The sequence below is a fragment of the Cervus elaphus genome, chromosome 20 (genome assembly GCF_910594005.1).
Source record: "Cervus elaphus chromosome 20, mCerEla1.1, whole genome shotgun sequence".
NCBI classification, from domain to species: Eukaryota; Metazoa; Chordata; class Mammalia; order Artiodactyla; family Cervidae; genus Cervus; species Cervus elaphus.
The window spans coordinates 44,964,608-44,989,858 of NC_057834.1; the positions used below are offsets into that span (position 1 = coordinate 44,964,608).

The window sequence follows — 25,251 nt, forward strand, 5'->3', positions numbered from 1 at the left end:
AGACAGTGTTAGGCAGTCCTTAAAAAGAAGGCAAAGCCCACCATAGAGCAGGGGGGGGCCCTACTAGGGGACAGCAACCTTTGAGATCGGGGTAATAATAATAATAATAGTGGCCATATCTGCACTTAAACACTAAAAACTGTAACTTTTAACCAGTAAATAAAGAATTCAAATCTAAGGCTTTCCTCCAAATGACCTCTAAATTCATTAATTGATCTATTATAGGAAAGGGACCAAAAGTCAATGACGATCCCAGAAATTTGCACACGAGGTCGCAGGAATGAACAAGCCTTTACTAGGTCAACAACAAGCAGGGCACTTCATACTCATAAGCTGTTCCACTGGCTCCTCAGAAAAGAGGGCAAATCTAAGGCTACGATGCCATTTCTCATCTGCTTTGCCAGAATGATTCCAGAGAAGTAAATGGAGTAAGATCAACGGTTTCATACTTATTCAATGGCATGAAATTAGTCTCTTCATGACTCTGAATTATCAAATTTTTTAAACAGGTAAATGGGGGAGTGGTACAATAAATATGTCAGATATGTTTGTTATTGCAGACAGAAAAACTACAGTAAGATTATTTTTAAAGAAACTAAAGCTCAAAAAGACAGTTGGAACATTTCCAAAAATACAACGTATTATCCTGGGGTAGAGTCCTATTCATTTGACAACCAGATTTTTAATAAACATTATCTCCTATGTAAAAGGCAAGAGAAATTAGGCCATGTTAAGTATTACTTCTGTCACCATAAAATGTTCATTGAACCCTGCAGAAATCTCACTGAAAAAAATGTGCCAATTTAATTGGCTCTATATGGGACCAAACTAATATTAACATTTTTTTAAAAGGGAGTGATATACAACCTAAAAGTATCCGATGAGTTTACCTCTGAAAGAGTCTTATGCAGCAAGGAGCTTTGGTTTTTCAACCTGTGAGCTTCATCCACAACAAGAACACTCCAAGGGAAGCTGTGAGGGAAAAGTCCATATTTTCAGTTTTGTATAACTCAAACACATATCTCACACTCAAAAGTCTAACTACAAAACTAAGACTCTGGGAAGACTAATATCAAGCCATTCTGTTAGAAACACACCCAAATTGCCTTCTCCAAGAGCCGACCAAGTACATCAGGCAGTATCTGGATAATGTAGTAAAATTAAGGGAATTTATTTTCTGAGATGGGAAAGTTCTATGCATTGAAGGTAGAAAAGAAGGCGCTGGAGACAGAAAGCAAAAGGAAACACTAATGACCACTTACTATGTGCCACTTTAACATACCTAAAGCTTGGGGCTTTAGGTATGTTATTTAACCCCCAAAAATAAAATGAGTAGACATACTGTGCCCTTTTTACTAACATGGATACTAAAGCTCAGAAAGGCAGATGACTCGGTCAAGGTCATAAAGTTAGTATGAGGCAGGACTAAGATACAGACCCAGAAGAAAAGTCAAGACACAATGATGTCACAGTAGCTAAAAAAACAGTGTGATTTTAACATGGGGACATGGTAGACTTCCCAGGTGGTACAATGGAAAAGAATCTGCCTGCCAGTGCAGGGAACACAGGTTCAGTCCCTGGTCTGGGAAGATCCCACGTGCTGCAGAGCAAGTAAGCTCCCACACCACAACCACTGAGCACACAGCCTCGAGCTCACGAGTCACAGTCTCTGAAGTCCACGTGCCCAGAGCCTGCGCTCTGCGACAGGAGAAGCCACGGCAACGAGAAGCCTGTGCCCCGCAATGAAGAGCAGCTCCTGCTCGCCACTACTAGAGAAAGCCGTCAAGCAGCAAGGAATACCCAGTGCCACCAATAAACAAATAAATTATTAAAAAATGCGGACGTGGTGAACAGATCAAATGTTACAACAGGAAGATACATCACTGGCTCTGTTAATGGAAGTCACTGGTGGCTATGCCATAATAGTTATGACCACAAATTCCCAAGAAGACATCCTCTGTATACACTCCTGCGAAGCTGTTTTGCCCACAAAAAAATTTAAAATATGTATGTATTAATATGTTCAAAGCTGCATTATTTAAAACAGCAAAAACCTGAAAATAATAATAGGTCCAATGATGGGTGATGAAACATAGCATTTAAAATGATAAATATGATTATGTTATAATTTAAAAGGCCTATGTAACTAAAAAAGATATAAATATTATATATATATTTATATAACATATATTTAATAAAACCCATGCAAAAGATAATAAAGTGGAAGTTATAAGGCTCTTATCTCATTTGTAAATATTCTCTAATCCCATTACATTATTCTTATACTTAAAAAACTAAATGTAGGGGACTCCCCTAATGGTTCAGCAGTTAAGAATCCACCTTCCAACGCAGGGGACGCAGGTTTAATCCCTGGGCGAGGAACTAAGATCCCACGTGCTGCAGGACAACTAAGTCCATGGTCCACAACTACTGAGCCTGTGCACCTCAACTAGAGACCCCAAGGGCCGCAAACTACAGAGCTTACACACTCTGAAGCCTGTGAGTCACACCTAGAGAGAAGCCTGAGCATCGCAACAAAAAGCCCATGCACCAGCACACCACAATGAAAGATCCAGCAGGCTGCAACCAAGACCCTGACACAGCCAAAAACACATTTATACTCACAAATTAAAAACAACTAAATGTACATGCAAGTAAAGCAGAACACTGGAAAGATATATGGAAATTAAAATCCCTCAAATATTAGAGGAAGATCTTGAGCAGAGGTTGGCCTTAAAAGAGGAGGAAGCCTTCTTCCTCTGAGGCCACAGAGAAAATCCAGAAAATGGGTACAGAAACAGACACCTAGGCCCATTCACCTACTGAGTGGTGCAGACAGAGGGAAGAACTGGGTCCAAGAGAGGGTGCAGGAATCAGGATCATTCCTGCCGGGTAGCAGGAGTTGCACTGAAGGATCATGAGGAGTAAGAGTCCAACTGATCTTGGACACTGGTCATGGCATGACAAGTGTGTGAGCCCTTTTCAAGGGGCTACAGGAGAGTGCCTGGCTCCTGTTTAAATTGCCATTCAACATAGATTAGGTATTAATCTATTAAGATCATTACAGTATTATTATGGCATTAAGAGCTATATATTCAGATTTTTAAAAATTTCTAGTCTTTTAATTTATTTTGCCACACAGTGTGGCATGTGGGATCTTAGTTCCCCAACCAGGGATCAAACCCATGCCCCTGCAATGGAGGCATCAGTTGTTCCTAACCACTGGACCACCAAGCAAGTCTCAATATTCAGGTTTTTACATACAGAAGCAACCAATAAAAAGTGTGTTTAATGAATCAGACTATAAGGAGGTGGATTTGGACTCAGTGACAGAGGTCATCAAATTACTCTCTAAAGGACATGCCAAGGGATGCTCCCTGGAGAGGAAGAGGTGGAGGGAATTCCAGGACTGAATGGAAAGTGGGAAAAGTAATTTCTAATCCTCTTGATCCAAAGATTTTGTAAGTTTATTGTCAAAAAATTTTCCTATTTTTCATATTGTTACATGCACAGTCTCAACCCTCCCTAATAAGCCTCTTTAGGGCTGAGATTGCATTACACTTTCAGGCTGTTCTCAGTATGCAGTACAGTAATACACAGTATAACCTTGCCAAAAACATCAAAAGAACACAATTGTGTTCTTAGGGGTCATACTGAGTAAACATTATAAATGTCCCTTTACTACTTAGTTTCTTAAATTCACTAGGAATGGATTCACAATAATGATCTAATATAGAAAGATTATATTTCTACTGAAAAAGTGAAACTCCAGTGCACCTAGATACTTTGGAAAGTTCTCTTTAAAAAAATCTCTACAACAAAGTGGGTTTGGATGTCTGCTTTGCCATTTACTAGCAACGTGCCCTGGGATGGGTCACACCTAATCTCTTACCATTCTCATCTATTAAATGGATGACGATACCTACTTATTAGGGTTTTCATGCAGGTTCAATAGGATAATTTATGGAAAGTACCCAATATCATCTATGTCCTAATCTTCTTGCCTTTTGAGACTTTCCATATATTGCCTAATATTATGGATATCTGTACACTTCTTATTAACTCTACTGGAGTTTATGTTCTCCTGGGGATCACCATATGGTTTACTTTCCTGGTATTGCTGGTAACTCCCAGAACAATGTCTTTCCAGAGGAGAGATCTTTAATACATATAAAGTTGGCTATTGACAATAAAAAAGAAGTGAGAGGGAAAGCACATCCTTTTCTTAAGAAAAGTAAAGTAATACGCTTACTTAAATGAAACATGAATGAAACAAAACACTACATGGAAGTCATGAAATCTATGACTGAGTCTTTAGTGTTTCAAAATAAGATGAAAATAAAGATCCAACTCAGAAGAGCCTGGGTATGAAATAACATTTATAATATTGATAAAGCACTCTGTAAAGGTTCTGAATATTAAAGAAACAAATCCCACCTAACCATAAGTACACATGCTATGAGAATGAAACTGTCAATGTATCTTATTATTCACCCAAAACTGAGCTCTTGTTTAATGTATAAGGTAACTGTTGGCTTAACCACACACTACAACACAGCATCCCTCCCATCGTAAGTACCAGGTAGTATCAGGGGTTACACCTAAGTTTCCTGCACTTTATGAGCTGATTTGAGACCTGTTAGCCAATAACTAGAAAGAAATTTACTTAAAAATTCCTTTCTAAAAAGCTAATTTTAGGGCTTCCCTGGTGACTCAGTGGTAAAGAATCCACCTGCCAATGACGGAGACACAGCTTTGATCCCTGGCCAGGAAGGTCCCACATGCTGCAGAGCAACTAAGCCCGTGCACCACAGCTCTTAAGCCTGGGCTCCGCAACAAGAGAGGCCGCCACAGTGAGAGGTCTGTGCACCACAACCAGAGAGTACCTTCTACTTGTTGCAACTGGAGAAAAGAAAAAGCCTGTGCAGCAACGAAGACGTAGTACAGCCAAAATAAATCAATAAAATTATTTAAAAAATAAAAAGTTAACTTTATAGCGCTGATGGCTATTTTAGGGTATTTCCAGAAAACAGCTCTAATAATTCCCCTCCTATGTTGTAGCAGAATTTCCATGCAGCAGTCCTGACAGGCATCTATACAAATTGTGATGCAAAGAATCTGGTATCTACTAATCGCCCACCATATACAGCTTATCTCACTCAAATATACAGCTTATCTCACTCAATCCTCACAGCAGCGGTCCTCATTTTACAGATAAAGAAGCTGAGGTTCACAGAGGTTAAGTTAGGGAATCTACGCATACACAGCTAAGGAGTAGGGGCTTGGGCTGTAAGACTCCTGCCATACCACACACCCAGTAAGACTCAGGGATAACAAACCAGGGGAAAAAATGGGAAGGAAAGACATAACTCACATGACACATTCAGGACAAATTCAGGAAGTAGTGCAACATACTCACGACTTTAGAAAAGATGCATCTTTCAAGCAAATCTGAAAAATTAAGGAAAACACATTGTAAAGGCTGATATTGATATACTTCTGACATTAATAAGCTAGTCTTTTATTAACTCCTAAACTATCGGATTTAGCGGTCTCATTCACCGACTATGTACGAGTTCCGAGCATAACCTCTAGGTGGCAGCATCTTACAGACAAAGGGATGCATGAACGTGTGGAAGGTCTTGCTTATAGGAGTCTGGACATTCTTGGCTTGAAGAATGAGAACAGAGACGGGAACTAAGTATCTTCACCTTCCTTTCCCATCCTCTAGTAACAGATGATGCCTCAGCCCATCCTACCTTTTTCTACTCATCGGCCAAGAGACAGCTCAAGTGCTGCCTCCCTGGGAAGCCCTCCCCCTTGATCCACCAAGAAAGAGGGAGAGATATCGAACTAACCGTTTTTCACTCCCCTTGCTCACAGGACCTTTGTGAGAATCAAATGAAAACAGACTTTCCTCCTAGAATAACATTAGCCCTCAAAAAAAACTAAATATAATCCCAGAGGATTCTACAACTTCTAAGGTCCCAGGTTAAGAATTCTGGCTGTAGAAAAACAAACAGATACCTCATAGGTAGTTAGCAACACATGAAAACGCGACTCCTGCTTCAGGTCTTGCTGTAGGCAGGCTCTCTTGTCCTTGTCACCGGCATATACTACACAGGAAAGACCTGGAGCAAGTCTGAATCCAAGAAAAGAGGTAGATGAACACACAGAGCCATGGACAAGGGGTGCATGTCTGGAAAATGACATTTCATGGAAGGATTGCAGATGTACAGATCCCAGGATGCTCTGCAGCCAGAACAAGTCCTGAGACCCTGAAACCTCAACTAGAGTAATGGGTAAACCTAAGGGTGACTAAGTCCCCATGTAAAGAGGGAGAAGGGTCAGATGAACATCTGAAAGGACCTTGTATTAATTCTTAAAAGAAAAAATATTTTTCCACATTCATTACTTCCTATGAAATGTCACTGTATCACTATGAAAAGGATGGTTTCTCCTTCAGTTCAGCAAAATTTACTAAAAATGAGTACTGACCTTCAAACTGCCAAAAGGCAACAAAAACATCCATTGGACCCTCCCTCATCTGATCCTCATTCTCTATCTACACTGCCTCAGGTCAGAGTTTTCTGGAAAAAATAAACTCATTGCTTAGGACAATATGTTGTTTTATCATATTTCACATAGTACCCAGAAAAAAAAGTAAAAAAAAATTTCAACTACATCTACTCTGTACCTCTCCATCTCTTCTTTCCAGTTGCTCAAAACAGACAAGGGACAAAGAATCAGAAATGGTCCTTCATCATTTAATCTTCCCGCCAAATAAATGAAGAGTGCAATAGTCTGGAACACATAAAAAGAAGGCAGTTTTGATCACCTTTCCACATGAGAAATAATTATAAAGTTCCCACAGCCTTGCAGAGACAATTATAATTGCATCAAAAAGAATAAAGTACAAACACAATCTATTAAACAAGACTGGCTTTACAAACAAATAATGTGCAATCTTCCACACATTAGGAGAGTCATCCATTCCAAGAGTGAAATCAGGTAAGCCTTGATACAACTGCCGAAGACATTTATGGTACTCAATTACATCAACAGTCAACAAGCAATAGTGCTCAAAACTTAAGTAACTGAACCTTTCATACGAAGGAAAGCATCAGGAACAGACAACAGAAATCAATGAAAACAATGCAAATGAGGCACAAAGTTAGGAATGCTCTAAAAACATATGCTAAGAAGAATCAAGATATGACTGTGAAGATGACCAACCACACGCTGGTCTCTTCTGTTGGCCAGGTCTCCTAAAGGAGGATATTTTCCCTCCTTCCTAACTTCCCACCACATGGATTTATGCTAAGCTGCATCGGTCTATCCAACTCAGCAACACCATGGACTGTAGTCTGCCAGGCTCCTCTGTCCGTGGGATTCTCCTGGCAAGAATACTGGAGTGAGTTTCTGTGCCCTCCTCCAGGGGATCTTCCTGACCCAGGGATCGGACCCACATCTCTTTATGTCTACCTACACTGGTAGGGAGGTTCTTTACCACTAGCATGAAGAGGGCATGGCAACCCACTCCAGTATTCTTGCCTGGAGAATTCCATGGACAGAGGAGGCCTGGTGGGCTACAGTCCATGGGCTCGCAAAGAGTCGACCACAACTGAGTGACTAAGCATCGCATTACCACTAGCACTACCTGGGAATCCCGTGCACTAATGGAGTACCCTCTATCCACCAGGCTCTACTCTGAACTCTGGTGTAGAACAGTTAACAAAACAAACAAAACTCCTAGCTCTCCTGGGGCACACATTCCAGTGAAGAAAACAAACAATAAATAATGCTTCATAAACTCAGGTCGGGGTCTAAATTGAAAATCTCTGTAAAGCCTAATAGCCTATTTTAAGACACGGCTGTACACATTTTTGACTAGAGAAGTTTCTTTAAAAGCTTGCCATGATAAATGGATACTGCACAGGAGACTACGTGGAGGGCTCTGTACCTGAATATAACAGTCCATTGGCCTGCCTCCCAGAAACACTGGGATACTTAGCTTTGTTCCATAGCTCTCAGTTCAGGAATATACTAGAACCAGGATTACTGCCTGAGACATCTGAGGGTGATAAATAGCTACCTTGGGGAACCATGCTCAGAGGTCATACTGTATCCTGAATAACCCCAAGATTGATGAGATACATCTAGATTAAGGCATTGCCAACATGGTCAGGGGCCTCCTTGATAGCTCAGTTGGTAAAGAATCCACCTGCAATGCAGGAGACCCTGGTTCGATTCCTGGGTCAGGAAGATCTGCTGGAGAAGAGATAGGCCACCCACTCCAGTATTCTTGGGCTTCCCTTGTGGCTCAGCCAGAAAAGAATCCACCTGTAATGCAGGAGACCTGGGTTTGATCCCTGGGTTGAGAAGATCCCCTGGAGAAGGGAAAGGCTACCCACTCCAGTATTCTGGCCCGGAGAATTCCATGGACTGTATAGTTCATGGGGTCGCAAAGAGTTGGACACGACTAAGCAACATTCACTTTCACTTTCAACATGGTCAGGCTAGACTCTGAGCAGAATTGCTCCAGCTTGATGTTTACTATGTGACGTCAGACTTAAGGGGGGAGGTTAGTCCTTCTAAAAGGACTAATGGGAACTTCACTCACTCTGTGGGTTCAATGATGAAACCTTTGGAATCAAGAAACTTATGCTTCCATGGTTTCTGCTCAATTGCCTCTGCTGTATACTCTGACTGCACTGACTTTCTTTGGTACACTACAGAGGAATAAACCTTGTGTGATGAACCCAAGGGGTATCTGTGTCTGGACTTTCCATCAATCCAAGACTACCACTGACCTCTGTCAACATGAGCTGTACTGGTGATTATCCTACCGGCAGGATCAATCTCAAGACAAAACCTGGTAATCCATGCCCAAGGAAGTCACATCTGATTCTATCCAAGGAGGTAGGTCTGACTCCTAACACTGGAAGGCCAGGTCATTTTAGAAAACAGAGTACCTCCTCTGTAATTCTCTAGCATGGTGGAGAAATGGGAAGTAGCCCCACCATCCACTGAGGGAGACTGACATTAAAGTGATCCAGTTAACTAGTAAAGTATTACTTAAGAGGGAAGAAACAATTTGATCCCTGGGACAGGCATATTTGCTTTATATAGAAAATCCTGCCCATTAATTGTAATTCTATATGTCAAGGGTTAGATTAAAACAAAGGTAATGACAGTTCAAAACTACCCCCATAATGAGAAAAGCCAAGTCCAAGGTCATGATCTCATAACAAAGGCTCAGGTATAAAAATACTTGTATATCTCCTAGTATAAAAATACATACCAATAGTTGGCAGCTAAAAACAGGAATGAGTTGTAAGGAGGTATTTCAGCAGAGGTAAACAGTACTCGCTCCACACTAACATACCTGGCAGGTCTTACCCAAGCCCATCTCATCCCCCAGGATGCAGCCATTCTGACAGTGGAAGCACTGGGCTAGCCAGTTGACTCCCTGCAGCTGATAAGGGCGTAGATGTATCCCTAGAAATTTTAAAAAAAAAAAGAAACAAAAAACAGCAAGTCAGAAGAGCAGACATTTCAGCACACACACAAGCTATGTTCAAGACCTTCAACCAAAGAACACAGCCTAATTGCCCATACCCCAAGCCTTACTGGCCGTATCTTTTGCTGAGAAGTTACAGATATGCAGAATCTTGCTGACTTCCAAGCTATTTTTGAATGAACTTTGCCACCACTATAGTCAAAGCCCTAAAACAGCCTGTCAGTGTTACAGGATCCGCTTGACAGATGAGAAAATCAACCTGGGATCTGGCCTCTGACTGCCTGAGTCTCATGCCAGTGTCCATTCTAGGGAATGAGGTTTTACTGATGCAACGTAATAGCAAACAACAACACACGGGTGATACACGTGTCTGCTTGCTTAACTGCAACCACTTAAACCTGCCACCAGATGCTAAAGAAAAAAAAAAATCAAGACAGGCAGGACTAGATTAAATCAAGTTTGAATCAAGAAGCAGTGCTCTTAAGAATGGAAACAGTGTTGCACAGGAGCTGTTTACCAATGTACAAGGACAGCAGAAAATAGATGTCTGAAATCCATAGAGCTCCTGCTGCCTCTCGTTCTCTGGGGTCGGGGTGAGGGGAAATCCAGTTTCAGAGACTAGCCATATCTTCTGAAGGGGGGAAACCCCAAACATACTTTATAGAAAAACTATTAACAAAAGTAAAACTCTGGTTTGAACTCGTCACCTTTAAAAAGAAACTGGGCAACATACAATTGTGAAACATTTAAAAGATTAACAAGTTATTTTTTATGTAGGTATATAATTATAATTTTTATCTAAAGATATTTACTTTATATATGTAATTTTTATTTAGAAAATAATAATAGATTAAAAAAAACCTCCATAAAAATAAAAGGCAGACCTTCCTGGTAGTCCAGTGGTTAAGGATACACCTGCCAATACCAGGGACATGGGTTCAATCTCTGGTCTGAGGAGATTCCACATGGTGCAGAGCAACTAAACTCCTGCGCCACAGCTACTGAGCCTGCACTCCAGGGAGCACTCTGGTGCTGCCAACTACTGAAGCCCACACACCCCAGGGCCTGTGCTCTGCACAAGAGAAGTCACTGCACTAAGAGGCGCGCACCACAACGAGACAGTGCACTGCAACTAGAGAAAATCTGCACGCGGCAACGATGACCCAGTGCGAACAAAAATAAATAATTTTTTTAAACAGCAAATGACAAATGAAAAAAAGACACTGATGGCAAGTAAGGCAGATAAAGGAGTACTATTTTTGATATTATGCACTTACTAAATACCAGAGAGAGTAGTAAACAATGTACATTAATTTACCCAATTTAAAGCTAGTAACAATCCCATGCTGGGTATTATCCCCATACTGTATGTGGGAAAATCCAGAAAATTTAAAGAAGATTAAAATATGAACCTTGGAGACTTCTGCTTTTGGGAAGATAGAGATGTTCTTTTCACCATTCCTCTTGATAATACAACTAAAAATTCTGAATATTACAAAGAAAATGAACATAAGATGACTCTGAAAAGGTGGGGCCAAAGAAGGCAGACTGGTCAGTAACCTTGGGAGCCACCAAACAACAGTTATGAGTTCCCTGGGTTTCTTTTTGCCTCATATAGCCCAGACTTAGAGGTGAAGAAACTGACCACCCAGAAATGCCAATGTACACAGCAAAGAAAAGTTTAACAAAAGCCTGTTTCCATAGCCAAAGAAAAAAGACAGCCTAGAGAGACAGAACTTTTAAACTTTTGGACAATAACCACTCTAGTTAAGCTAAACACTTAAGGAAAAATCTGTGGCCCTACCCACATCAGCAAAGGCCAAATGGGAGCCTCCACCCTCAAGAGATTCAATGAAGTTCCCATCACCCCTAGCAGGAAGGTACCACAGACAGCTAAGCAGGCAGTCAGGATCTTCATCCCATTCACCAATAATGAAGCCGTCCCACTTCACTTTTCCCTCCCCTGCAGCGTCAGGGAGCCCACATAGGGAGCCTGAACTTACACTCCTACTAGATCATATGAGCCCCCTCCCCAACGGGCCCTACAAACAGCATTAAAGGAGGCCTAGTGGAGACTCAGGATTTTTATCACTGCCTAGGTTAATGGGACCACCCCAGCACAGTGTCCATGGGGACCAGACTAGGAGCCAGTACTTTCATTCTCACCCGGAAGTAAGGAGAAATCCCCTCCCTATCCCCAGGTATTAAGAAAAGCTCAATATTCTTTTTTTTTAAAAAATGTATCAGTTCAGTTCAGTTCAGTTGCTGGACTATTTTCTAGTTTTTTTAATTGTTTTTAAATTTATTTTTGGAAATCAAGATGTAAAATAAAATAAAACATAAATCTCTGTTCAGATAAAAAAAAAAAAAAAAAGATAACCTCAGGGGGAGTCTGATATCTATTTCCACCTGGTAGCAACAAGGCAGCAACCACCTTCCCCTGCTAGAGTAGCATAGACAACTCAACAAAAGGTTTAAATGAGACCTTGAGTCTCAACACGTAAAGTAAGAACTTCCCTGGTGGTCCAGGGGATAAGACTTCACGCTCCCAATGCAGGGAGCCCAGGTTCAATCCCTGATGAGGAAACTAAGCAAGATTCCACATACTGAAACTTAATCTGCACATTGCAACTAGGGAAGCCCATGTGCCACAATGAAGACCCTGTGCAGCTAAAATAAATTTAAAAAAAAAAAGGATTTAAAAAAAAAAGTCCAGTTTTAATAAACATTGATTATACCAAGAACCAGGAAGATTTCAAATTGAATGAAAAAAGACAATCCATAGATGCCAACATCTAGATGACACAGGTGTTACATTTATTTTAAACCAGCAATGACAAAAGTGCCTCAACAAGCAACTATGAACATACTTATTAAAATAACTGAAAAAAAAAAATAGAAAGCATCAGTAAAGAAATAGAAAGTACAAAGAAAGATAATATACTAACAAATACAATAACCAAAGCAAAAAACTCAGAAGATGGACTTAGTGGCAGAATAGAATAGAGAAAAGAATCAGTGAACTGGAAGGCAGAACCACAGAAGTTACTCAATCTGAACCGAGAGAAAACATACTGAAAACAGAGCTTCAAGGAACTGCAAGTCTCTAACAAAAGATCTGCATTCATCCATTGGCATGCCAGAAAGAGCTGAGAGATGGGACAGGGTTAAAAAAGTAAGAATGGCCGAAAAATTTCCACAGTTTGGCAAAAGATCTATAGTTTCAAAAAGCTGAATGAACTTCAAATAGAATAAAAAAACAAACCCAAAGAAATATATACCAAAACACATCATAATTAGGTTTCTGAAAACTTAAAAGAAAGTATCTTAAAAGCAGTCAGAGGAAAATGACATAAATTACCAGAAGGAAAAAATCAGGATGCCAACTGTCAGCTTTCTGCATATTCAAAAAAAAAAAAAAAAAAAGAAAAATGCAATCCAAACACATCTTTATTTGCTTATTTAAGTCAGTAATTAAGAACCTGGAATAAAAACTAGACTCTCAAAAGCACAGTGTAAAAATATGGATTTATTTCAAAAATAAGTTTTTTGTTTTTTTTTTAGAAAGGTGAAAGTAAGCTATAAAAAAAGCTAAAGGAGTAATAAAGAACTGTATTAGGACAGTATGAGGGGAAATAAGAAAAATAAGAGGGGAAGAAAAAAAAATCTTATTTTTGAAATAAGTTCCATATTTTTACAGTGTGCTTTTGAGAGTCTAATTTTTATTCCAGGTTCTTAATTTTTGCTTTTCTACCTTTTGTTATTAATTTTGTATCTTTAAGAGCCTAATTTTTAGTACCCATTTTCACTTAGGGATTTGGTTATTGGCTTGACCGCGCTTCCCTTTTGACTCCTTTTTTCTCCTCCTGGTCACCTCTCTCCTTCCTCCCTATTCTCTTCTCTTTATAAACTCTGTGACTCCCTTTGGGGTTCCTGGCTGTGGAGAGTTGTTTCATCATTAACCTACGGGGTTTGTCTTTTGTGCTGTGTGGATGGAGAAGTCCTGATGCTACTGTAAGATGTCAGGACTGAAACCCAGAGGCAGGAGGCTCAACTCCAGAACTTCTGAACATCATAAAACTCCTGACAACAGAAAACATTAATACATAAGAGTCCACCCAAAACCCTCCGTACCTACACTGAGTCTAAGCTCCACCCAAGAGCCAGCAAGCTCCAGGGCAAGACATCCCAAGCCAATCCTCCAGCAAAACAGAACACAATCTGTAACATTAACAGCCAGGCTCCCCAGAGCCACAGCAAATCCACAGATACCCCAAAACTCTCTACTGGACACCGCACTGCCCTCCAGAGAGATGAGATCCAGCTCCATCGACCAGAACACACACACAAGTTCACCCAATCAGGAAATCTTCACAAGCCACTGGTCCAACCCTACCCACAGGGAGCAGACTCCACAACTAAGAGGAGCTACAACCCTCCAGGCAGAAGAAAGGAGACCCCAAACATAGCAAACAAAATGAAAAGCCAGAGAAATACCCAGCAGGTGAAGGAACATGTAAAAACCCACCAAACCAAACCAAAGAGGAGATAGAGTCTATCTGAAAAAGAATTCAGAATAATGACCGTAAATATGACTCAAAATCTTGAAAACACAATGGAGACACAGACAAGCACACTAGACACGTGGATTGAGAAGATGGAAGAAATGTTTAGCGAGGATCTAGGAGAAATAAGGAGCAGTCAATCAGTGATGAGCAATGCAATAACTGAGATGAAAAACACTCTGGAGGGAACCAACAGTAGAGTACCTGAGGCAGAGGAAAGGGTAAGTGAGCTGGAGGACAGAATGGTGGAGATAAATGAAGCAGAGTGGGAAAAAAAGAAAAAAGAATAGGAAGAAATGAGGATAGTCACAGAGACCTCTGGGACAATGTTAAGCACCCCAACATTTGAATCATAAGCACCCCAGGAGAAGAAGACAAAAGGAAAGGGCATGAGAAAATATTTGAGGAAGTAATAGTTGAAAACTTCCCTAAAATGGGGATGGAAATAGCCACCGAAGTCCAAGAAGCCCAGAGAATCCCATACAGCACAAACCCAAGGAGAACATGCCAAGATACATATTAATCAAACTAACAAAATTAAATACAAAGAAAAAATATTAAAAGCAGCAAGGGAAAAGCAGCAAACAACATGCAAGTAGACTCCCATAAGGATAACAGTCAATCTTTCAACAAAAACTCTGCAGGCCAGAAGGGAATGGCAGGATATACTTAAAGTGATGAAAGGGAAAAACATACAACCAGGATTACTCTACCCAGCAAGGATCTCAATCAGATTCAAAGGAGAAATCAAAAGCTTTCAGACAGAAAAAGAAGAAGAACAACAACAAAAAACCCAAAGTTAGTAGAAGGAAATAAACCATAAAACTCAGAATAGAAATAATGAAAAGGAAATGAAGGAGACCAAAGCAAAGATCAATAAAACTAAAAGCTGGTTCTTTGAGAAGATAAACAAAATACACAAACTGTTAACCAGACTTGTCAAGAAAAAGACTCAAATCAATGAAATTAGAAAGGAAAGTGGAGAAATTAAGACAGACAACACAGAAATACAAAAGATCATAAGAGACTACTATCAGTAACTATATGCCAATAAAATGGACAACTTGGAAGAAATGGACAAATTCTTAGAAAAGTATAACCTTCCAAAACTGAACCAGGAAGAAATGGAAAATATGAACAGACCAATCACAAGCATGAAAATCGAAACTATAATCAAAAAATCTTCCAACAAACAAAAGCCCAGGACCAGATGGCTTCACAGCTGAATTCTACCAAAAATTTAGAGAAGAGCTAACACCTATTCTACTCAAACTCTTCCAGAAAATTGCAGAGGAAGGAAAACTCCCAAACTCATTCTATGAGGCCACCATCACCCTGATACCAAAACCAGACAAAGATGCCACAAAAAAAGAAAACTACAGGCCAATATCACTGATGAACATAAAAGCAAAAATCCTCAAAAAAATTCTAGCAAACAGAATCCAACAACATATTAAAAAGATCATATAGCATGATCAAGTGGGCTTTATTCCAGTGCAAGGATTCTTCAATATTTGCAAATTAATCAATGTGATACACCACCTTAACAAATTTAAAGATAAAAACCATATGCTTATTTCAGTAAATGCAGAGAAAGCCTTTGACAAAATTCAACACCCATTTATGATAAAAATTCTCCAGAAAGTAGGCATGGAAGGAACATACCTCAACATAATAAAAGTCAGATATGATAAACACACAGCAAACATTATCCTCAATGGTAAAAACATTGAAAGCATTTCTTCTAAAAGCAGGAACAAGACAAAGGTGCCCACTCTCACTACTACTATTCAACACAGTTTTGGAAGTCCTAGCCACAGCTATCAGAGAAGGAAAATAAAAGGAACACACATTGGAAAAGAACTGACTCTCACTGCAGATGACATGATCCTCTACATAGAAAACCCTAAAGATGCCACTGGAAAATTACTAAAACTAACCAATGAATATAGTAAAGTCACAGGATATAAAGTTAATACACAGAAATCCCTTGCATTCCTATACTCTAACATTGAAAAATCATAAAGAGAAATTAAGAAAACAATCCCACTCACCATTGCACTGAAATGAATAAAATACTTAAGAATAAATTTACCTAAAGAGACAAAAGACTCATATACAGAAAACTAAAACAGTGATGAAAGAAATCAAAGATGATACAGAGAAATATACCATGTTTTGCATTAGAAGAATCAATATAATGAAAATGAGTATACTACTCAAAGCAATGTACAGATTCAATGCAATCCCTATCAAAACTACCAATGGTATTTTTCACAGAACTGGAACAAATAACTTCACAATTTGTATGGAAACACAAAAGACCCTGAACAACCAAAGCAATCTTGAGAAAGAATGGAACTGGAGGAATCAACCTTCCCGACTTAAGACTATACAACAAAACTACAGCTATCAAAACAGTATGGTACTAGCACAAAGACAGAAAATAGATCAATGGAACAAACTAGAAAGTCCAGAGCTAAATCCACTTGCCTATGAAGAGCTTACCTTTGACAAAGGAGGCAAAAATACATAATGGAGAAAAGATAGCCTCTTCAACAAATGGTCCTGGGAAAACTGGACAACTACATGTAAAAGAATGAAACTAGAACACTTTTTAACACTATACACAAAAATAAAATGCAAAATGGATTAAAGACCTAAATGCAAGACCAGAAACTATAAAACTCTTCAAGGAAAACACAGGCAGAACACTCTCCATCATAAATCACAGCAAGATCCTCTATGATCCACCTCCCAGAGTAATGGAAATAAAAACAAAAATAAACAAATGGGACCTAATTAAACTTAAAAGCTTTTGCACAATGAAGGAAACTATAAGCAAGGTGAAAAGACAGCCCTCAGAATGGGAGAAAATAATAGCAAACTAAACAAGTGACAATCTCCAAAATATACAAGCAGCTCATGCAGCTCAATACCTGAAAAGCAAACAACCCAGTCAAAAGGTGGACAAAAGACCTAAACAGACATTTTTCCAAAGTCGTCATATAGATGGCTAATAAACATGAAAAGATGTTTAACGTCACTCATTATTAGAGAAATGAAAATCAAAACCACAGTGAGGTATTGTCTCAAGCTGGTCAGAATGGCCATCATCAAAAAGTCTACAAACAATAAATGCTGGAGAGGGTGTGATGAAAAGGGAACCCTCTTACACTGTTGGTGGGAATGAAAACTAGTATAGCCACTATACAGAACAGTGTGGAGATTCCTTAAAAAACTCGGAATAAAACAGCTATATGACCTGGCAATCCCACTGCTGGGAGTATACCCTGAGGAAATCAGAATTGAAAGAGACACATGTACCCCAATGTTCACTGCAGCACTATTTACAATAGCTAGGACATGGAAGCAATCTAGGTACCTACTGGCAGATGAATGGATGAGAAAGTTGTGGTACACATACACAATGGAATATTACTCAGCTATAAAAAGAATGCATTTGAGTCAGTTCTAATGAGATGGATGAACTTAGAGCCTATTATAGAGTGAAATAAGCCAGAAAGAGAAAGACAAATACTGTATACTAATGCATATATATATATATATATATGGAATTTAGAAAGATGGTACTGACAATCCTACATACAGGGCAGCAAAGGAGACACAGACGTAAAGAACAGACTTTTGGACTTGGTGGGAAAAGGAGAGTGAAGGATGATTTGAGAGAATGGCACTGAAATGTATAGATTACCATATGTAGAAGAGATGACCAGTGCGAGTCTGATGCATGAAGCAGGGCACCCAAAGCCAGTGGTGGAGTGGGTATGGGGGTAGGAGGGGGGTCAGGACTGGGGGGACATGTGTGTAATGTACCTATGGCCAACTCACGTTGATGTATGGCAGACACCATCACAATATTGTAATTATCTTCCAATTAAAATAAATAAAAATGAAATTAAAAAAATACACTTCAGTTCAGTTCAGTCGCTCAGTCGTGTCTGACTCTTTGCGACCCCATGAATCGCAGCACACCAGGCTTCCCTGTGCATCACCAACTCCCGGAGTTTACTCAAACTCATGTCCATTGAGTTGGTGATGCCATCCAGCCATCTCATCCTGTCATCCCCTTCTCCTCCTGCCCCTAATCCCTCCCAGCATCAGGGTCTTTTCCAATGAGTCAACTCTTCGCATGAGGTGGCCAAAGTATTGGAGTTTCAGCTTCAGCATCAGTCCTTCCAATGAACACCCAGGACTGATCTCCTTTAGGATGGACTGATTGGATCTCCTTGCAGTCCAAGGGACTCTCAAGAGTCTTCTCCAACACCACAGTTCAAAAGCATCAATTCCTCGGCGCTCAGCTTTCTTCACAGTCCAACTCTCACATCCATACATGACCACTGGAAAAACCATAGCCTTGTCTAGACAGACCTTTGTTGGCAAAGTAATGTCTCTGCTTTTTAATATGCTATCTAGGTTGGTCATAACTTTCCTTCCAAGGAGTAAGCGTCTTTTAATTTCATGGCTGCAATCACCATCTGCAGTGATTTTGGAGCCCCCCCCCAAAATAGAATCAATAGCAGGACAACTGAGACAGGAGAATGAATAAGTGAGCTAAAAGGTAGAATAGTGGAAATAACTGCAAAGGAGCAGAATAAAGAAAAAGAACAGAAAGAAATGAGGAGAGTCTCAGAGACATTAAACTCACCAACGTTCAAATGACAGCGATTCCAGAAGAAATAAGAGAAAGAGAAAGGGTCTGAGAAAATATTTGAAGAGATTATAGCCAAAAAATCCCCTAACATGGGAAAAGAAATAGCCACCCAAGTTCAAGAAGCACAGTCCCATACAGGATAAACCCAAGGAGAAACATGGCAAGACATATATTAGTCAAACAAACAAATACTAAATTCAAAGAAAAAATACTAATGCAAAGGAAATGCAAAAAAATAACATACAAGGGAATCTCCACAAAGTTATCAGTTGATTTTTCAGAGGAAATTTGGCAGGCCAGAAGAGACTGGCAGGATATATTTAAAACAATGAAAGGGAAAAACCTACTTTACTCTACCTAGCAAGGATCTCATTCAGATTCAAAGGATAAATTTTTACAGACAAGCAAAAGCTAACAGAATTCAGCACTACTAAATCAGCTTTACAGCAAATGCTAAAGGAACTTCTCTAGGCAGGAAACACAAGAAAACAAAAAGACCTACAAAAACACACCCAGAATAACAAAGAAAATGGCAATAGGAACATGTATATTGATAATTACCTTAAATGTAAATGGATTAAATGCTCCAACCAAAAGAAACAGACTGGCTGAATGGATACAAAAACAAGACCTGAATGTATGGTTCATCCATGGTGGCTCAGATGGTAAAGAATCTGCCTGCAATGCTGGAGACCTGGGTTTGATCCCTGGGTTGGGAAGATCCCCTGGAGAAGGAAATGGCAACCCATTCCAGTATTCTTGCCTGAAGAATTCCATGGACAGAGGAGCCTGGCAGGCTACAGTCCACGTGATCGCAAAGAGTTGGACACGACTGATCAACTCAGCACACAGCACACTAGAGACTTACTTCAGACCTAAAAACACATACAGGCTGAAAGTGAGGGGATGGAAAAAGACATGCCATGCAAATGGAAATCAAAAGAAAGCTGGAATAGCAATACTTATATCAGATAAAACAGACTTAAAGACTTACAAGAGTCAAGGAAGGTCACTACATAATGATCAAGGGATAAATCCAAGAAGATATAACACATAAATATTTATGCACCTCAATACATAATGAAAATGCTAACAGCCATAAAAAGGAAAACTGACAGGAACACAATAATAGTGGGGGACTTTAACACCCAACTTACACAAATGGAAACATCACCTAGACAGAAAATAAGGAAACACAGCTTTAAATGCCAATATAGACCAGGCAGGTTTAATTGCTATTTATAGGACATTCTACCCAGAAGCAGCATATTACACTTTCTTCTCAAGTGCACATGGAACATTCTCAAGGATAGATAACATCATGGGTCATAAGTTAAGCCTCAGTAAATTTTTAAAAACTGAGATCATATCAAGTGTCTTTTCTGACCACAACATTGAGACCAGAAGTCAATGACAGGGGGGGAAAATGTTAAAAAACAAACAAACAAAAAACACAAGGAAGCTAAACAATATGATACAAAATAACCAAGACATCACTGAAGAAATCAAAGAGCAAATTTAAAAATACATAGAAACAAATGAAAATAGAATGACCCAAAATCTAAGTATGAAGCAAAAGAAGTTCTAAGAAGGAAGTTTATAGCAATTCAATCCTACCTCAAGAAACAAGGAAAAACTCAAACAACCTAACCTTATACATAAAGCAATCATAAAAATCAGAGCAGAAATAAATGAAATACTGAGTTGGCCAAAGAATTCCTTTGAGTCTGTCCATAAGATGTTATGGGAAAACTTATATTAACTTTTTGGCCAACCCAGTAGAAATAAAACAACAGCAAAAATCAATGAAACTACAGCTGGCTATTGATAAACCTTTAGCCAGACTCATCAAGAAAAAAAGGGACAAGATTCATCAAAAAAATTAGAAATGAAAATGGAGAAATTACAACTGACACCACAGAAATACCAAGGATCAAAAGAGACTACTTAAAGCAACTATTTGCCAATAAAATGGACAACATGGAAGAAATGGACAAATTCTTAGAAAGGTACCATCTTCCAAGACTGAACCAAGACTAAACCAATAGAAGATACAAACAGACCAATCACCAGTAATGAAATTGAAACTATAATTAAAAGTCTTCCAACAAACAAAAGTCCAGGACCAGAATGGCTTCACAGGCGAATTCTAACAAACATTTAGAGACGAGCTAACACTCATCCTTCTCAAACTCTTCCAAAAAATTGCAGAGGAAGGAACACTCCCAAGCTCAATTTACAAGGCCACCATCACCCTAATACCAAACCAGACAAAGATATCACAAAAAACAAAATTACAGACCATATCACTGATGAACACAGACACAAAAATCCTCAACAAAATCCGAACAAACAAAATACAACAACATATTAAAAGGATCATACATCATGATCAAGTGGGCTTTATCCCAGTGATGCAGGGATTCTTCAACAAATGAAAATCAACATGATATACCATGTTAACAAATTAAAGAATAAAAACCATATGGTCACCTCAATAGATGCAGAAAAAGCTTTTGACAAAATTCAGAACCTATTTATGATAAAAATCCTCCAGAAAGTAGGCATAGAGGGAATCTACCTCAACATAATAAAGGTCATATGTGAAAAACCCACCACAAACATCATTCTCAATGGTGAAAAACTAAAAGCATTTCCTCTAAGATCAGGAATAAGACAAGGATATCCACTCTCACCACTATTATTCAACATAGTTTTGGAAGTCCTAGCCATTGCAGTCTGACAAGAAAAAGAAATAAAAGGAATCCAAACTGGAGATGAAGAAGCAAAAGTGTCACTGTTCACAGATGACATGAAACTATACACAGAAAATCCTAAAGATGCCAGCAGAAAACACTAGAGCCAATCAATGAATCTGGTAAAGCTGCAGTATACAAAATTAATGCACAGAAATTTCTGTTACTTCTACACACTAACAACAAAATATAGGAAAGAGAAAAAAAAAATCCCATTTACCACTGCAACAAAAGAAATAAAATATCTAGGAATAAACTGACCTAAGGAGGTAAAAGACCTGTACTCAGAAAACTATTATGAAACTGATGATAGAAATCGAAGATGACACAAACAGGTGAAAGAAAGATATGTTCTTAGAAGAATCAATACTACCCAAAGCAACCTACAGATTCAATGCAATCCCTATCAAATTACCAATGGCATTTTCCATAGAATTAAAAGAAAAAATGTTTACAGTTTGTACGGAAACACAAAAGACCCCACATAGCCAAAGCAATCTTGAGAAAACAAAATGGAGCTGGAGGCATCAGATCTCTGGCTTCAGACTATACTACAAAGCAAGAGTAATCAAGACAGTATGGTACTGACATAAGAACAGAAATATAGATCAATGCAACAGGATAGAAAGCCCAGAGATAAAGCCACATTCCTAAGGTCACCTAATCTATGACAAAGGAAGCATGTAAGTACAATGGAGAAAAGACAGTCTCTTCAATAAGCAATGCTGGGAAACTGGACAGCTACATGTAAAAGAATGAATTAGAACACTCCCTAACACCACACACAAAAATAAACTTAAAATGGATTGAAGATCAAATACTATAAAAGTTTTAGAGGAAAACATAGGAAGAACACTCTGACATAAATCACGGCAAGATCTTTTTTGACCTACCTTCTACAGTAATGAAAATAAGAACAAAAATAAACAAACGGGACCTAGTTAAACTTAAAAGCTTTTGTACAGCAAAGAAAACCATAAATGAGATGAAACAACAACCCTCAAAATGGAAGAAAATATTTGCAAACGAAATAAATGACAAGAGGTTAATCTCCAAAATAAAAATAAAAAATGAAAAAAATCAGCCTGTACCTACTAAATATGTAACCCACGCCAGTGTTCTTGCCTGGAGAATCCCATAGACAGAGGAGCCTGGCGGGCTACAATCCACAGAGTCGCAAAGAGTTGGATATGACTGAAGCGACTTAGAACACATGTACACACTAAATATATTGAAGAAGACTAAATGACAATAAGGAAAAAATTTATGGTTTCAGAAAAATGAAACCCCATTTTTGCACTTCTCCCTCAGTCCTGGCCCCATCCTGGAAAAGAAAGAGAAAAAGAAATTGTATATACAAACATATGCATGCATGCAAAGGCCAAGGACTGGCAGGAAACATAATAGTATGTCATAGAATTATGTATATTACTGTTCTTCTTTATGCATAGAATATTACCCTAAATGTTTTACAGAAAATATGTACTACTTCTGTTAAAAAAGGAAAAAATCAGAAGGAAAAAAACACACAATTTTTTAAAATACAAAAATTAAAAAAATAAAAATTCAGTAGGCATTTTTAACCAACTCACAAAGAATAGTTTCTCAGAACATTAATTTATTCAAATAGAAATAGGAATTTCAAGTTAGAATATTAAATGGTTATTCCTCTGAGTATACTTATTTTCTGCTTTTTCCTTTCTCCACACTACGCACTTATCCACGCCCACCACCAAACTTACGTATTTGTCTATTTAACTCTTCATTCACTCACTCTAATTATCCAGGCAAACCTGCTATCTCGTACCTATCTTCTCAACTTTACTATAACAGCACTGGTCCATGTGTATATTTCTCCAGGTGTATTATCAACAGTCCAGTATCAATGTGCACATTTGATCTAGCCTTCTCTAAAACATCGTATCATACCCAAAAACACATACAAGGAAATAGACACATAATCACGTATAAACTTTGGCTTTATAAACTGATAAACTTTACACCGAACACATAAGCATCAGACCAAAAATTCACATTTAAGATGGATAAACACTTCTTACGAGCTTCCCGGGTGGCTCAGTAGTAGAGTAACCGGCTGCCAAAGCAGGAGACGCAAGAGACATGGGTTCGATATCTGGGTTGGGAAGGTCCCCTAGAGAAAATGGCAACCCACTCCAGTATTCTTGCCTGGGAAGTCCCACGGACAGAGGAGCCTGGCGGGCTACAGTCCAGGGGGTCTCAAAAGAATAAGGTACGACTTAGCGACTAAACAACAACAAACGACAACACCATCCTGAGGGCTCCATCCAGAAACGCGCTCCGCCTCCCTGCCTGAAGACCTCAAGGGGATGCAAGCTTTGCTCTTCTAAGATTCTAGGGAAGGGCTAGTACAAATAAAATAGTTACACGCAGAAAAGCGCTGATGAACTTTGCTTAGCTGCATATTTCAAGTTATAACGTTGGAGGAGAATTAACCCGTGGAGAACTATCAAAGAACTATGCGAGCCGGGTAAACGAAGAAGAGAACTGAAGCTCGGAGACGAGTTCTGATCGTTTTGCAGAAGCAACCAATTAAACGCCCCAAGCTAGGCCTCCAAACCCACCGGAACACAAACTTGAAACCCAAACCCTTGGGGCGCCAGGACGGTCTCCGCCTCTTGAGAGAGAGGAACGTCTTACCTTTGGGACAGGGGCCTCAATAAGTTCCCCATCCCCAGGGCCGGCGCGCCGGGTAGCGGGAGCCGCGGGCTTCCGCTCTGGGAATCCCATTTCTTCCGCGTCCGCCAGCCGCGCGCGCTGCGCAGGCGGGGCAATGGCCACCCGGCACCAGGCGGGGTTCCTCTCCGCCCAGCCTCGCCGCAAGGGCGGGAAGGGAAGGCTCTGCTGCCGTAGGTTTGAAACCGACGGAAGGTCCACCCGCGGCGCCGCCAGACCGTTCCTGGCACCGGATACAGGGGCCCGGGCGAGCAGAGTCCCAAAGAGTCGGCCGGCGTGGGCCGAAGTTCGCCTGAAGCCACTGACCTGTGAGGCCCCACTGCCGCAAGTCCTGCTCCTGCACCCGCGCCCGCGGCGCCTCGGCTCGGCTCTCGCTCTGAAGAGCCAGAAGAAAGCCGGGCATGTCGCCCTCGGGGGTCGCGGCGCCCGCACGCTCCATTCAGCCGGGCGAAGCGCCGCCCCGCGCCGCCGCCCCGCCCCTCGAGCTTCCTTCCCGACTCTCTCGGCCCGAACCCCCGGACGCCGCCGCCGCCAGAGGGCGCTCCTGCTCTGAGTTCTGGGTGCCGAGGGTGCTCGAAGGTCCCCTACCCCTCTGTTGAATGCTTGCAGCCGGGTGCACGTGGGCCCGCTCACACTTGTGCCTCTGGCTGAGCTTTCGTCCGTTCTAGGCGACTGACCACCTGAAACGCTCGTCATTCACTTGTTATTTAATTAACATTGAATGTGCTTTGCTGGACTCTGGGGTTTTGGCTCTTCTCCCCAGCGATTTTCGGCAATATTGTAAAGTTCAGTTTACAGTATTAATAAATTGGTTTGGGCCCTGAAATCCGTACTTACTCCCTGTAGTCTGTGGGCCGGAACCTCTGAGTGGTAGTAAGTTTATGAAGAATGTCATGGCCACAATGGATTTCTCAAGTGAATTGCTGCTGCTGCTAAGTCACTTCAGTCTGTCCGACTCTGTGTGACCCCATAGACGACAGCCCACCAGGCTCCCCCGTCCCTGGGATTCTCCAGGCA

General features: G+C 40.1%; 1 protein-coding gene across 3 annotated transcripts in view; it reads right to left on the bottom strand.

Moving 5' to 3' along the window:
• Positions 1-24,688, bottom strand: part of CHD1L (chromodomain helicase DNA binding protein 1 like) — a 71,210-nt gene extending 46,522 nt beyond the window's left edge. For 2 of the 3 annotated variants that reach the window (XM_043876468.1, XM_043876467.1), the window contains exons 1-6: positions 24,541-24,688; positions 9,389-9,501; positions 6,698-6,804; positions 6,028-6,142; positions 5,420-5,451; positions 891-972 (exon numbers count right to left, since the gene is read on the bottom strand). In XM_043876468.1, coding sequence (XP_043732403.1) covers positions 891-972; positions 5,420-5,451; positions 6,028-6,142; positions 6,698-6,804; positions 9,389-9,501; positions 24,541-24,673 — 582 coding nt within the window. In that variant the 5' untranslated portion in view covers positions 24,674-24,688. Of the gene's footprint in view, positions 1-890; positions 973-5,419; positions 5,452-6,027; positions 6,143-6,697; positions 6,805-9,388; positions 9,502-24,198; positions 24,436-24,540 lie in introns of those variants that run through there. The other variant, XM_043876469.1, reaches the window with a different exon arrangement.
• Between the last annotated feature and the right edge of the window lie 563 nt (positions 24,689-25,251).